General features: G+C 35.3%; 1 protein-coding gene across 1 annotated transcript in view; it reads left to right on the top strand.

Moving 5' to 3' along the window:
* The first annotated feature begins 655 nt into the window (after positions 1–655).
* The window catches only part of LOC145685314 (mannan endo-1,4-beta-mannosidase-like), a 28,824-nt gene continuing 14,086 nt past the window's right edge, over positions 656–15,393 (top strand). Inside the window, exons 1-5 of the mRNA XM_081757687.1 lie at positions 656–902; positions 5,703–5,944; positions 8,805–8,968; positions 9,668–9,872; positions 14,529–14,648. Of these exons, the coding sequence (XP_081613813.1) occupies positions 656–902; positions 5,703–5,944; positions 8,805–8,968; positions 9,668–9,872; positions 14,529–14,648 (978 nt within the window). The remainder of the gene's footprint in view (positions 903–5,702; positions 5,945–8,804; positions 8,969–9,667; positions 9,873–14,528; positions 14,649–15,393) is intronic.

Here is a 15,393-nt window from a genome sequence, read left to right on the forward strand (position 1 = left end):
AACGTTAATTTTTACAATGTAAATTCATTGTTTTAAAAAGGACCATTTAACTAAACTCGAAATCAGTAAAATTACATAACTTGTTCATGTCAAGAAAATCGAAAAACTGATTTTTCATATAAATCAATTGGCTAAAAAATATAAAACATTGTGTAAATACTCAACACCATTAACACGAAGAACTACTTAAAAGTCACTACTAAACTACTAATACATAGAATAAGGAAACTTATTGCCCTTATTTATTTCGTCAACCATTTTATTACATGATGAAGATTTACAGGCGCAAAGAGAAATATGTTTTCTCATAATATATTTACTGATTAACGTATTCATACGAACGAATCAAATATTTGATTTTGCAAAATGTACCATCTGTATGTCAAGTGAATGTGTTATTATTGAGCAACTATCAATCAAATAGATCCTAAAGAATACAGCAAAAAATCTGTATGCATTTGTGTATGTTACACTGATATATCAACCAAAGGTTATTTAATATATCTTATTTCTTTTGCTTCAAATTCAATTGTTAGCATCGTTACGTAATATTGAAAAAGGATTGCTCTTCAATGTTATTCGGTATCGAGGTTATTCAGAACAAATGTCTATATATAACCGATGTAATCATATGTCTAGCACATTTCGTTGTAACATGACGGCTAACGTTGTAAACTTGCGTTGTGTGGTGCTGCTCGTATCACTGTTGCCAAGGATAAATGGTTATCTTACAGTAGAAAATGGGAATTTGACTTACAACGGACAAAGGATATTTTTGTCTGGAGCCAACATTGCATGGAATTGCTACGCTTGTGATTTTGGCAACGGTCAATATGATCAAAATGGCCCAAAACTTGAAGAATGGTTAAAGCAGATTGGTAACGCTGGCGGAAATGTTGCTCGTGAGTATTTCCGTAGAGTATAATACTAATTCATGGTTTGAACTAAATTATATATTCCGTTCTTATGAACAGTCATCCGAAGAAACGTTTATGAAAAACACAATTTTTGCTTGCCTTATTTTGAACTTCTGGCAGGTAAAAGCAAGAGGTATTAACTAAGAATTGTGAAATCTTCCGTCCTTTTTATATAAAAATATGTATTTCTATTTACATTCTATATACATTTTACATCTTGTGTTTATAAAATTGGGATGATGAAATGATAACGTGATATTCGAGAGTGGTTATATCTAAATGTAATGTTGGCACTGTTGGAGTTTTGAATGCTTTCCGATATCTTTGATGCACGTTGGCCTGGGTTCGACTCCTGATATGAGAGCACAAAAAAAATATTTTCATATTTTTTTACTTTTATTATTCATCGATCTCATTTAGCCTAAAGAGCATCAACCGTGGAAAGTTGAACTTCATTCTCAACTTAATTTAATTTGTTATTACTTACCAAAGAATTATTTTATATAGCCATATAGGAAGGAAAATATCTATGGGTAGAATATGATAATAATTACATGTCACGACCTTCCTGTTAGTCTAGCAGCAAGCAAATATGCCTTTGGTAGTTCAGAAGATGGGGGTAGAAACATTGCACAAACTCAAATTGAATCTAGTGGCCCCGTGTAGCCTAGTCGCTAACGCTCTCGCTTTCGGTGCCGGTGGAGTCACTCGGTCGAAAAAGTGTAAGACGCTTTTTCAGGCCAACCACCCTCTATGAGGTTTTCCTCATTCACACCAGGCAAATGCCGGAGTGGTACCTAACTCATAGGTTCCAGGACGCTTCCTTCCTTCCCCAATCTTTCCTTCCTTCCCTTTCCTCGGATTGTGTGCTCGCCGAGGGACGTCATCTCTCAAATCGTGAAGGGCTAAATGACCTCAGATCCCGAAAGCCCAGAAATCTAAATCCTAAATCCTAATCAAATTGAATCAATAATTATCCGACGATTTTTTTTCTTGTTTGTGTATTTGTTCCGTTCATGCATGAAAAACATAATGTTGTTGAAAGAATGTTCCGGAAGTGTAAATGAAATGTTCTTTACGATGGATGAAGGAAAATACGTAACTAAAAAGTGAAAAGCCCGCAAGTCATCCTGTAATTTTCACTAGGGTTGTCTTTGGGAAAAGTAGCTCAATTTTTGTTAATACAGCGTGTCCCGCTTAGGACTGTAATAAAAGAAAAATATACCAATGAAAGAAATTATTAGAATAACGGTACGTTTGTACGTTGTGGAGAGCAACTGAGAAGTTTTGTTAATTATTCATCATGTGTCACAAGTGCTCCCACCTTGCGCAGTAGCCACAAAGACGTTAAACTCTTATCGCTTGTCCGTTAGGGTATGTGATCTATGTGCCAGTCGGTGCCAGTCATCATGTAGACACCCTTACAGAAGGTGTTTTACATGATGACACTGGCGAAATTGAAGTCTGTGATACTTGGTCAGAGACGTTTTCGTGTACATTATGGTGGCGGTGCCAAAGAAGTACCAACTTCCATATCCATCAAGAGATGGGGGCAGCAGTTAGGAGAACTGGATCGTTGTTTACCGATGACTGGTAAACATGAAAAAAGCAAAGTTCCAGAAGAAAACATGCATATATTTGTGCTGCATTTAACAGAGGCCCCGTAAATCCGTGCGACAAGCTAGAAGAAAACTGCAAATCCCGAAATCAATTTTGAATAGGATGGATACTCCACAAAAGATTGCATATGTGTTTACAAGATTTAATTCCATCAGCACATAAAGCAGGCTAACAAGCCGTTGAGAATGCAATTTGCAGAGGAAATGCTTGAAATAATTGATAAAGACGATCCACTCCTGGTCAATATTTGTTTTTCAGACGAGGCAACCTTCCATTTAAATGGGCATGTTAACAGACACTGCTGTAACGTTCGAGGGTCTGATAATCCTCATGAAGTGTGCGAAAGAGAACGGAATATCTTAAATTGAATGTGTGATGTGATGTCATGGAGAAAAGAATTTTCGATTCCTTCTTTTTCGCTGATACAACAGTGAATTCGAACAATTATCTGGACATGCAGCAATTTGCCTTGCCCCAAATCCACCCGGAAACAGTCTCCAACATGGTTGAGCTCCATGTCAGAAGTCTCAACCGAAATGGTGCAAGCATAAGCCCGAATCCGCCTGCACTAAGTAATAAATTGTTACAAAGTAAATGAATTGAAGATTATAAATACATTGACGCCAGGCATGTCCATACATTATAAAAACTGCATGTAAAATAAAGTATGTCAAAAATATAACTTCTATTAAATAATATATTTGCGCGAAATAGGACTTCAAGAAACTCCGTTAAATCTTGGTACCATCTAGTCTCAAGCTCATTTGATAACTAAATGATTATATATTAGATAATTCACTGGATATACAACGCTCGTTTGCCCAAACTTAAATAACAATTTGTCCGATTAGTTATATTTATAAATCCCTTAACATAGGTAATTATGAAAAACTTTATCATAAGTTGGGTTTTGTATATAATTATTGATTACAACTGAATTTTGATTCGAGATTTTGTTCAATATTCCTTTATAAGAAATAGAAACAATTATGCTATTACAGAATAGAAAGAAAAACTGCATGCGCTGTTTGTAGTGAGATACTCATGTAACTACATAGGTTACAAACACTTCCATATATACGATTAATTGAGGAATAACACTGGAAAGTCTTCGCTCTAGAAATCTTAAAACAATTATAGTATACAAGAGCTCCATTACTTAGCATATGAAAGATAAAAGAGTGCAAAATGTTATTAAAGCCCGAGATAATTTCTAAACTAATTGGGTTCAAGAGTGTTACGAACTACGAGAAATTGTGAGCGGTCGAAAGGCTTCTCATTAACTGATATGTGCTCAGTACATCTGATACCATCTCTATTACTTCAGTTTTTCTAGAATGGCATTCGCTACCTCATACTGCTTTTTTATGCTGACAACTCACAAAAATCTATGTCTATATTATTCTTATCTTGAATTGAATCAGAAAGTACAGACACTAAAGGCCTGTACTCTAATCATTTGGCTGTAGTAGCTATATAGCATGCGCGCCTTTGTCGTGCTGATTCCCGGTGTAAGAGCCTTGAATTTGATCGCATTACCGTGGTTCGGATTCTACCTTAAATATCATATCTACGTCTCATAGTCTCGGTACTGGAAAGGAACGCTAAACTTCAACAATGCAAATTTTTGGACAGTTTTTTTACACATTATTGCAATATTTTTCTATAAATAAAAAAATAACACAAGGTAATTATATCACGTGAAGAGCATTCTACTAAAATGACTAATATTCTAACCAAACAACAATAAACACAGAAAGGGTAGGTCTACAGAGAGAGAGAAAAAAAAACTACCTACATTTAATGGGACTATTCGGGACTACTTTCTTCCTTGACTATTTCCTTTTTCTTTAAAATTTCATGGAGTTCTTTGTTGTTCCTTGTCTATTTTTAGTTTTCCACATTACTTCGCTTTTATTAACTTTTTAAATTTCAATTCACTCTTTATCACGACTGTTATGGTCACCGTTTATAAACTCTCCCTCTTAACTTGCAACGTTCTTGATTTGGTACCTGAAATTTCTTTAACGAATATGGACTCTATATGATATTTTTGTTTTATTCCTGTCATTTTCCATGTATAAGTCTATGCTTGTGTTTCTTTAATAGAGTGATTGTACCATTAGCTTATTCTTCGTACAAAACTCAATCAGCCTTTCTCTCCTTTCGTTGTATTTTCCTACTCTTGTCCCTTCTAGGCCTTCTCCTACAACTGCATTCCAATCTTCTACCAGAATAAGGTTTTCTTTCCCATCTTTCCTGACATTTTCAAATGCTTCATACATTTGCTTTACTTCTTCTTACTCTTAGTATATAGTGGTATACTTGGATGATGTTTTAACCCTTTGATTTGGTAGCTAGTTTTACTGTTTGGTTATGTGCTCTTGTACTGGTAGCTTACTATGTTATAAGTTCTTAAATCGTCCTATCATCTGATTTATCACAAATTCAACTCCATCCAGTTAATCTATTTTCTGTAGCCGAACTCATAATATAATACATACCCACCTGATCAGAAATAGTCTTGTTCCTTCTATTTTACGTACTTCACTGATATCCTCGTTGTGTCGTTCTCTCTCTCTCTTTTCAAATTTTCTTACTTAGCTGCTATGTTTAGACTCCTGATGTTTCATCTACCAATGCTTATCGTCTGGGCAGGAATAAGAGAATTTTTGCTCTCAGCGGAGCAGACTGTTTTTAGAGGAAAAGGATTATCAGTTTTCTTCTCCGCCTATTTATGGCAAATCAGTTTTTAAAAATCACGAATTTAATGCTAGTGTTCTTGGGAAATTGATGATGGGAATCTCTTACCTTTACCAGTTAGGAATTCCGTTTTTTACCGATACTTCATTGATTTTGTCGTTACCCACTGCTACCGCGAATATGTCTTGATTTTCCCTGTAGACAGGCTCCTTAATATGAAGACTACCATAGAAGTTAGTGCATCGTTGACCAGGGATTGTTTATAAGACTGTGCGGTGTTAATGACACATCTCCTTCATATAATGCATATATTGCGCTTGAAATGTCCATATCTTTGCAAATATATTATTTGAACGATATTTTTATAAATAATAAATATGTCGGTAGAATTAATACTTTTTTGTTGTTGTTGCAAGTGAAGATGATTATCTTGTCTCTAATTCCTTGAAATTCCTATTCAAGGCATTTGGATTCACATTGGCGGCCAGACAACACCAGCCTTCGATAGCGACGGCAATGTATCTGGTCCAGACGCCGGAGGTACCCTTATCAATGACTTGAAAAGATACCTCGATGTGGCTGCTGAGCATAACATCATTGTTATCTTCGTGTTATGGAATGGAGCTGCTGAACAAACACAACAGCTTATTGATCTTATTAATGACGACAACAAACTGCAGAGCTACATAGATAATGCTTTAACGGTAAGTAATCAAAAACAAAGGATCTATGCTTCTTTTCCGTAAACAAAACTGAATGACTATCATTCGCAATACATTTCATTTAACTCTCTACTATTCTTTCGAAGACTAACTTCCAAATTTAGTGCAACTGATTATGTTATATGTTTTGATCCTATTAGACAACTTTCATCAGCAAAATATCCCCCTGTTATGTCCAACGGTTGGGGAAAACATCCGTCTCTCGTCTTACGACGCAATATTGTATCCAGTCTTCCACCCCTTTAGAGTGGAATTTTCAGAATGCTTGTAAGTTAATCTGACTCGTCGTTTCTGGAATTCTAGAGGCTTCCATAGTTCAAATTTCAAACCTCCCCGTCCGCAGGAAACAAGTAAAACTTACTATTTCTTAAATATTATCTGTATGTGAGTGTCCTCGAACAATGGTCGAAAACTGTTTTGTAACATTCCAAAAACGTTTTATTGACTTCTTAAAGAGTACTTTTGATGTTGCTGTCCTCCTTGATCATAACTGCAGATTATAAATAAATAAGATATAGTATTATACAGAGCTTTACCTGTTACTAAATCAGATAAATTCATTGTCTGTGAAGTGAATAATAGTCAGTAGACACATAGTGGCAACTATTGATCTACTATTTAAACAAAAGAGATGCTTGCATCATGTTTTTATAGTCCTTCATTTAAGTCTCCAGCATTATCAACAATTCTATCTGTGATACTGAAATTGTAATGTCTCTATATATGCGCCTGTTCTGTTGGTGACCCTAACGAAGCTGTCTAATGCATGTACAAACCTCGGGAATAATCCAGACACGAATGTCACGAAGTGGTTTCTTCAATTTTGGGGTTAAGTCTGGTGAGCATAGTGGATGGAAAAGCATTTCTCAATCCCAGCGACCGAACAAATTCAGCCACAGGTTGTACCACATGCGTCCGAGGATTACCCATCACAATAATTTGGATAATTCTGTAGATAGTGCTGTAGCTTCTTTCGCTCTGAAAGCGAACAGAAATATTGTGCCTTGACAGCCTGTCCTTTGGGTAGTATATATATGATTAAAACTCACCAACACATGTAAGATACTGTGACTTCCTCATTCCTGCCAACTGGATTCAATGTTGGGTACATCGATTTTAGGCTGGCAATTATCTCGCTAATGTTTGTTTTCTTGTGTCTTGCACCCTGTGTCATTTCAGCTTATACTGGCGTGGTAAGTGGTGCCAAGTAATAGACTTTGTACGTCTTGAACGCCTAAATAAACAAACAATGTTTTACTGCAACAAGATTTCTGGCGTGTTTATACCATCAATGTGTGTCCTCTCATCAATGGTATATTATTGGGAGCCTTATTTACGCACCTTATCTTACAGCCTAAACGACAGAACCTTGTTGGATACTCGATATTTGTTATTACATATGTTTTGTTATTGCTATTTCTACTTTTATTACGTTCTAATTATTGCTATCGTTTTGGTGCTATGCTGCGCTTGTATTTTGTAATAAGTTAATGTGTATGCAACTTGTATAGGCTTCAATGAAATAAATGATAATCTCTCACTTCTAGTGCTAATGATCTCTGGTTCAGTTCCAGGCCAAGTGAGTTTGCGATTGACAGAAATATATTCACAAAATTTCTCGAGATCCTTATGTTTCCTCTCCGTTCTCATTTCACAAGTTATTTCATTATCGCTCACTTTCATTTATATGTCTTCACTAGCGTAAAAAGTATACAACCGTAAGACGTAAAACTAGGAATCTTATTTTATATTTTTCATCATTTGATGTTCCTTGCGTAAAAGATACAGAACATTACAGTAGTGTGTTAGGTTGATTATTTTTTTAAATGATAAAGGAATCACATAAATAAGTGACCCTTACCTTAAGATCAAAATAATTACATGATCTATGATTTGATGTAATTTCATTTTTCAGTTCAGTAGAATTTATGTTGTGATGATCCAATTAAACATATTGAAAATAAAAAGAAATTTCTTCTGTCTAGTTTTGGGAAATTTAAAGCAGACTTCCACCACTTCGAATATTTTATTACATATAAATCATAACAATATAGGATTTTTTAATTTAAAAATCGAGTTATGATCGACTGTACTATTTGTAAGAATTATAACATCACAAGAAACTTTTACTTTTGTTGTCCAAAACTCAGTTTCATGGTATAGCATGGTATAGCCCAACAAAAATTACTTGGTCGCTGGCTGAGCTGGAAATATAGCAAAATATACCATAAAACCTTTCACAGGGTCAAATGTGTAATACATTAGTTAGAAATTATCTATTCTGAATCAACTATTGAAAGTAGATGCCAATACAATTGCATTAGTTTATGACTTACGGCAATCCATATTTCTTGATATTATGAAAGTTCATATTTTCAAAATTTAAATTTGCTATTGTCTGATAGCTACAGAGATACGACTGTCATGAGGTTAATTTTCATTTATGTTTAAGTAGTTCGACCATTTTGAAAACGCTTTCTCAAGTTTCAGAATATTGCGAACATTAAACAATAATAAATTTATGAACATAATATTTTACTACTACTTTACAGAATGTTTAAACTAAAATAGACAGTAATTTAAAGTTTTTTTTTGGTAAATCATAAAATACAGAAGTTAATAGTAACTTTATGCAATTTAGTAACCAATTGTTGCTTTAAAATAAGTTATTGAAAACTAATACGAAAATTGTAACTTGTTAAATTTTAATATTATTCTTTAATACTTGAAATATTTTAAGAATTTGAAAGTGATGTAAAACCCAAGTTTGACGGCGTTTCGCTAAAATATTGTATAGAATCTATTAATTATTCATAAATTAATTAAATATTTTCATATGCAGCCTATGGTGCAGTCTTTGACTAATCATCCTGCCTTAGCAGCATGGGAGATTATTAACGAGCCAGGTGGATCTTGGGCTATTGCATCTAACCCTAACCCTTGTGCTGACAGTACTGATCTGGCTGGTTCTGGGGCTGGATGGGCTGGACAAATTTTACCAGAAAGGTAATATACATATCTATATTTATATTTATTTATTTATATAATATGTAAGTTAAGATATAGTATATTCTATATTTTTCTCTGACTCCTTGAAATATCCCAAATTTTTCTTCCCTTTCTTCTACGTATCTTTGTCTTTTAGATTGGTTTATTTTGTTTCCCACACTCTTATCTTATTTTTTCCTTTTTCTTGAAGCGCCTGGTGTATTTCCTGATGTGTACGAATTTATTTCAAAATTGAGATGATTTTCTTCTTTAACGAAAAAATCATAAAAAATTCAATTGTGTAATACTCTTTCTAATGTACTGCTCATTTTGGTTCTTGATTCTTGTTTGGGAAGCGGAACCGTGCATTACAACGGAATACTTTTGAAAATTTTCATGCATTTGTTTATTTCGAGCTTTTTTTCTGATATTCTATGAAAACATATTAAAAGAAATATCAAGACAAGCTAACAGAAGATATTCAGTCTCCCTAGCAATATATATAAACAGTTAAACATTTATCTAATTATTTTAAATTAGAAGACCCAATATTGAATTTCATGTCTCTAGCTGAACATCTTATTATAATAATTGTAATTCCCATCCCTTTTTCTCTCTCATCCCTTTTCTTCCCTTCTAGGTCCTTCCCTAGAAAAGAATGAAAAGGCCAAAGAAAAAGAACTGGGGTTACAATTATTATAACTTTATATATTGTAGGTCATTGACATTTATCAACTGGCAAGCAGATGCAATCCGTCAAGTAGATTCGAACGCTGCAGTTACAGTGGGGACCTGGTCTATAAACTTTCTCAAAGATGAATGTTTAATAAGCGTGGGTGGTCGCAGCAAAGGAACCCTGGATTTCTATCAGGCACATACGTATGAATGGCAGGGTGAATTCCCTAGTAATTCTCCTTTTGTGGTAAGTTATTGGGTTATTATTTCAAGGACATACTTTCTCTCTCACACACAACGGTTATCAAAATAATAGCTTCCAACACATACAATGTAACAAACTTCTTCTTAGCTATATGGATAGCGTGCGTGCCTTCGATGCAGGCGACCGAGATTTGATTCCAGATGGGCGCTCATGTGATTCAGATCCCACGGTCAGCTGTCGGTCCACTTATCAAATAGCCTCGCTGCTGAAAGGGACGCTAAATTCCACTACACCCAACGTACGATATAACATGAGGATACATGTGTGGAGCATCGCCGTTTCATTGATGTGTTAGCTAATAGACTGTAGTATGTCGAGGGGGATAGAAAGGCGTGTGTTCAAGCGGACAGAGTGATGAAAAATGAGAGAACTCGGAGTTTCAAAGAGGACACATTGTGGGTGCGCGGTTAGTTGGCGCAAGTGTATCTAAGGTAGCCGTTATGCTAGGTGTGTCTTAAGCAACAGTGTTCAAGGTGATGACGTACCACATAACTCATATAAAACAATGTTTGCGAAAAGTAATTGTGAACAGAAAATAAAGCTTACAAAGTAACACTTCACAAGTGTAACACTTCGGTTTTGATAAAATTTGACAGCTAGATACTACACATGAATAAACGATTACGTGTTTTTTGTTTTCTGCGGAAAAACGGTTTTAGGGGGCAGGCAAAAGAACCAGCACAAAATTTTGAAAGTTGACGCCCGAAAGGCAAAACAAGTGGATCGAAGTGAACGAAATTGTGCAAAGATATTGCAGACGTAAAATGAGGGAAACGTGTTTCGTATTTTCCTATAAAAATTGTTTAGGTAGGGCACGAACCCCTCCAAACCTTTGACCACGAAATATCAAAAGTGCTAATAACAGTACGTAAGGAGTGCCTAAAGGACATGAAGAATTGCAATGAAATTTTGCGTAGGGACAATAATCAAAAAATAAACGAATATGTTTTTTTTCTATTTTTTTTTTTTTTTTTGCTGGAAAGCGGTTCTGAGGGCAAAATCCTCCACTCAAAATTTTGAAATTTGCGTCCGAGAAGCAAGAACTGGACCGAAGTGAATGAAATTGTGAACAGATATTGTAGACATAAAATGAGGGATTACGGGTTTTGTATTTTCCTGAAAAAAAAAAGGTTGGGTGGGGCACAGACCCCTCCAAACCTTTGATCACGAAATATTAAAAGTGCTAGTAACAGTATGTCAGTTGTGTGTAAAGGACATGAAGAATTGCAACGAAACTTTGTGTATGGACAATACGCAAAAAATAAACGAATGCGGGTCTTTTATTTTCTGCTGAAAAATGGTTTTAGCGGCAAAAGCCCCCACCCAAGATTTTGGAAGTTGACGCCCGAAAGGCAAGAATAAGTGAACCTAAGTGAATGAAATTGTGCACAGATATTGTAGACATAAAATGATGGAATACGGGTTTCGTATTTTCCGGGAAAGAAAAGAAAACTTAAGGGGACCGAGGTGTTGAGTGGTGGAAGGAGTGGACCGAAGGGAATGAAATTGTATGTAGATATTATATTGGATATGTAAAATAAGGCCTTTCGTTTTTCACAAGGGTCTCCATCAATTTCTTCAAATTTGGCAGATCAACAACAAGCACAAACAGTATAGCGTATTTTATAGTATTTCAGGAGGTGCCTATAATCCTTACAATGTTTTTCCGCATAAACAAAAACACGTGTCGATTTATTTCCCGTTTCCTGTTGATGAGCCAAACTTGAAGTATTGCGTATTGCCACTACACAGTTTCGTTTGAATTATTCATGTCCTTTAGCCACTTCTGATATACTGTTATTAGCACTTTTGATATTTCATTATCAAAGGTTTGGAGGGGTCCGTGTCCCACTCAACCGTTTCTTCCAGGAAAATACGAAACCCGTATTCATTCATTTTACGTCTACAACATCTGTGCACAGTTTCATTCACTTCGGTCCACTTCTTCTTGATTTTCGGGCGTCAAGTTTCAAAATTATGGGTGGTTTTTGCTCCCTAAAACCTTTATTCCTCAGAAACTAAAAAAAAAGTATTCGTTCATTTTTGCGCATTGTCACTACACAAAGTTTCGTTGCAATTCATGTTCTTTACACAAATCTGACATACTGTCATTAGCACTTTTGATATTTCGTGATCAAAGGTTTGGAGGTGGCCGTGCCCTACCTAACGATTTTTTCAGGGAAATACGAAACACGTATTCCCTCATTTTACGTCTACGATATTTGTGCAGAATTTCGTTAACTTCGATCCACTTGTTTTTGCCTTTCGGACGTAAAGTTCCAAAATTTTGGGTGTGGGCTTCTGCCCTCTAAAACCGTTTTACCGCAGAAAACAAAACAACACGTATTCGTTTATTTTATGTGAAGTATCTACCTGCCAAATTTTGTCAAAATCGGAGTGTTACACTGGGGAAGTGTTACTTGTTAGTGACAGAGATCGTCGAATATTAAACAAATTTGTCACCAAAGATCCTAGGGTGAGTGAGGCAAAAATGATTGCAAAACTCAATTAGCACTTGAAACAGCATATGATGGATGATCATCAGAGTTCGATGCGAGTTGCATAACCTGAATATCGACAGCTGACTTGCAATTTTCATACGGTCATCATTGTTATCAACGAGCGGTAAGAAAGTAGTGTCAAAAGCGCACAAAATGGACTTTAAATGATTGGTAATATGGTCCGATACGTCTTCTCTGAACTTATTTCTAACAATATGCCATGTTTTTATATATGGTAAATGACCAAAGAATATTATGCTTCAAACTATTTTCTCCTGATTCTCTAGGCCTATAATTTCGTGAGTGATATTCAGTGGATAATGTGACTATGGTTACAGGACCGATTACTGTCAGTGATATGCACTCCATGGTCTAGATATTGTTTCCAGCCAACGATGTCATTTTGAAAGATGATAATACGCCAATTCACACTCCCGGAGCTGTTGAGACATAGTTTCCCGAGTATTAGAAAAACCTACAATATCTCTCGTGTCCCCGCCCCGCCACCTTAATCCCCAGATTTCAAGATTATTCAACGCTTACGATCAGGACTTTCCTGAGAGCGGAGCAGATATTCTCTACTGTATTTGCTGGTGGAAGTGACTGTTATGCTAAGTGAGAAATGGTAGAATAATCCTGCAGAGACTATTAATGATTTATATGCACCTATTCCTCTGAATCTGAGCTGTTTTGCAGACTACCGGTAGTCCCACGCAGAATTAATCATGTAAGTTGTTTATTCTTGAGATGTGGCCATATTTTGTTTCTGCTCAAACCACCAAGAAGGGAAAAGTAAATGACTGTCTATTCGGTTACATTACCAGGTACACTACAATATTTAATGATATATATTTATACACTTTTTTCAACGCTAAAATAAACTCAGCTCACACACACTTATGCACTGAGTAAGACCAGCAACTATAGATATATTAAACGAATACTGCTACTTCAGGACTTCAGGAGCTTTACCACGTGTTTCCCCAATATATATATATATATATATATATATGATGACCAAGTTTACCAAGTTTTACAGTATAAGCTTGAGACTTTGGTTGATAGTGTTTTAGCTCCAAGATTTCCTTCTCCTTTATTGTATTCTTTGTACGCATTATGAATCCCAGATTGATTTAAGCGGAAGACATGTAGAAACAAGTTAATTGGTTAATAATTAAAAACGTTTTAGGCTTACAACTGCTTTAGCAGGTGCCAGAGTCCAGATTGCAGTTTGCACTAGGTTCAATTTATTTCGGTAAAGTAACACTTGATGCAGTAGCAGTCTTATTATTGCGCGATTGACTGCATGAATCACCATGATTTTTGTAAAAATACATAGATTACTTTTAGATATGATTTCTAAAATCTGGAATGTTATTTCAAAGCACATATTTTTAGATTCGTGTACATCAAATACATAAAATAAATCACTCAATGTTCAAATCATAACCATTAACATCCCTGATTTTATTTTATTTCTTGATTTTTCAACGCGTACTCGCTCTCTTCTTAGCGTATGATAGTAATTCGCCAATGCAGTTTTAGACGTTCTTCAGAAGTAGTAGGTGATGAGGCAATATTGAAAACCAAATAACTTTATATGCATATTTCTTTGAAAATAGACCTTGTTGAATTTATTCTCTACATACATGAGTATGATATTGCGTGCAACACAGTAAACATGTTTGCAAGGATAGCTTAATTAGTTATGTAGGTACATGTTAGTAATGCAATCGTTTGCGGATAGTAAATGTGCCACAAGTGTGTATAGATTCGAAATTGATTTTCAATTTGATTTACGCTTTACTTCAACAGACACATTAAATCCTTTTTTGAGACAACTTCGAACACTATATTTGAGTCGTTCAGTTCCAAAACGGCTCTTGTCCATTTATAGAAAATCCCAGAAAACTTAGAAAAAATATAGTCTTTGCATGTTTTGTATAACAGAGAATACTTCAGTGTGTTCATGTAAAAAAAACTGTACAATGTTGCAACTGTCAGAAACGATATTTGCTTATATAGAAGTTTATACAAGAAATGGTTATGTATAAAAATAATTTGAATATTTAGTATTTTCTGTTAACTGGTTTTAAAGACCGCTAGGAATAAGCACTGAGTGAGATATATCTTTCAGTTGAAAGCATCTGATTTTGATCTTGATAAGCCCTTGGTCATTGGAGAATTTTCCGGCGTATGTGGTGCAGGGCATAGCCTCAACGAACTTATGGATTATGCTTACAACAACGGATATCAGGTAAATTTGAGTTTTGTATCTGTCTGTCATATACAGCTTAATTCTTTAGTTTTCAATTCTTCTTAACATATACAGTGAAACCTCTACTAACGGACACCTCTATAAAGCGGACACCTCCCTTAACGGACATATTTTGTAATCCCCAAACACTGTAATAGAAAAAAACATATTGGCAAACCTCTCTAAAGCGGACACTCTCTAGTACGGACACGGACAGTCTTTTCTGTCTTTAATAGGTAATATTTACCTCCGTATTACGGACACTTTCTCTAGAAACAAGTTGAAAAATACTGTAAAATACATTTTTAGTAATTCATACATATGTCACCAAGGGAGTATTTTGACAACATTTTGCTTCCTCAACTGTCTGCTCAGCAACCCAGACAAAGCTTTTCTGTTGAACAACACTCTTATGTCCTTTACTTGCATTCTATTCCCACCCAACCAGTTTTAGACACAAAAGTGATTGACAGTTGTTCCTTATTTGGGATGGCACATTATTCTGCTGTCCCGCTGGAATCTCTAAGCAGAAGACAAGTTCGGTAGTTCTTGCCCGCGGGTACACATATTGTCTCAAAAAAAGACACTACTGGACTGCAATTAATCCACAAATTAAAGAACATATTGAAAAAGCAGTAAGTAATGATAAATGTAAAGTGCAGAGAACTATAACATCTTATTTCCATGTTGTGTCTCGAACACAGAGTATTGGATGGCGGAGGATAATGCAGGTACACTAACATTT

The sequence above is a fragment of the Thermobia domestica genome, chromosome 5 (genome assembly GCF_964235325.1).
Source record: "Thermobia domestica chromosome 5, izTheDome1.hap1.1, whole genome shotgun sequence".
Classification (NCBI taxonomy): domain Eukaryota; kingdom Metazoa; phylum Arthropoda; class Insecta; order Zygentoma; family Lepismatidae; genus Thermobia; species Thermobia domestica.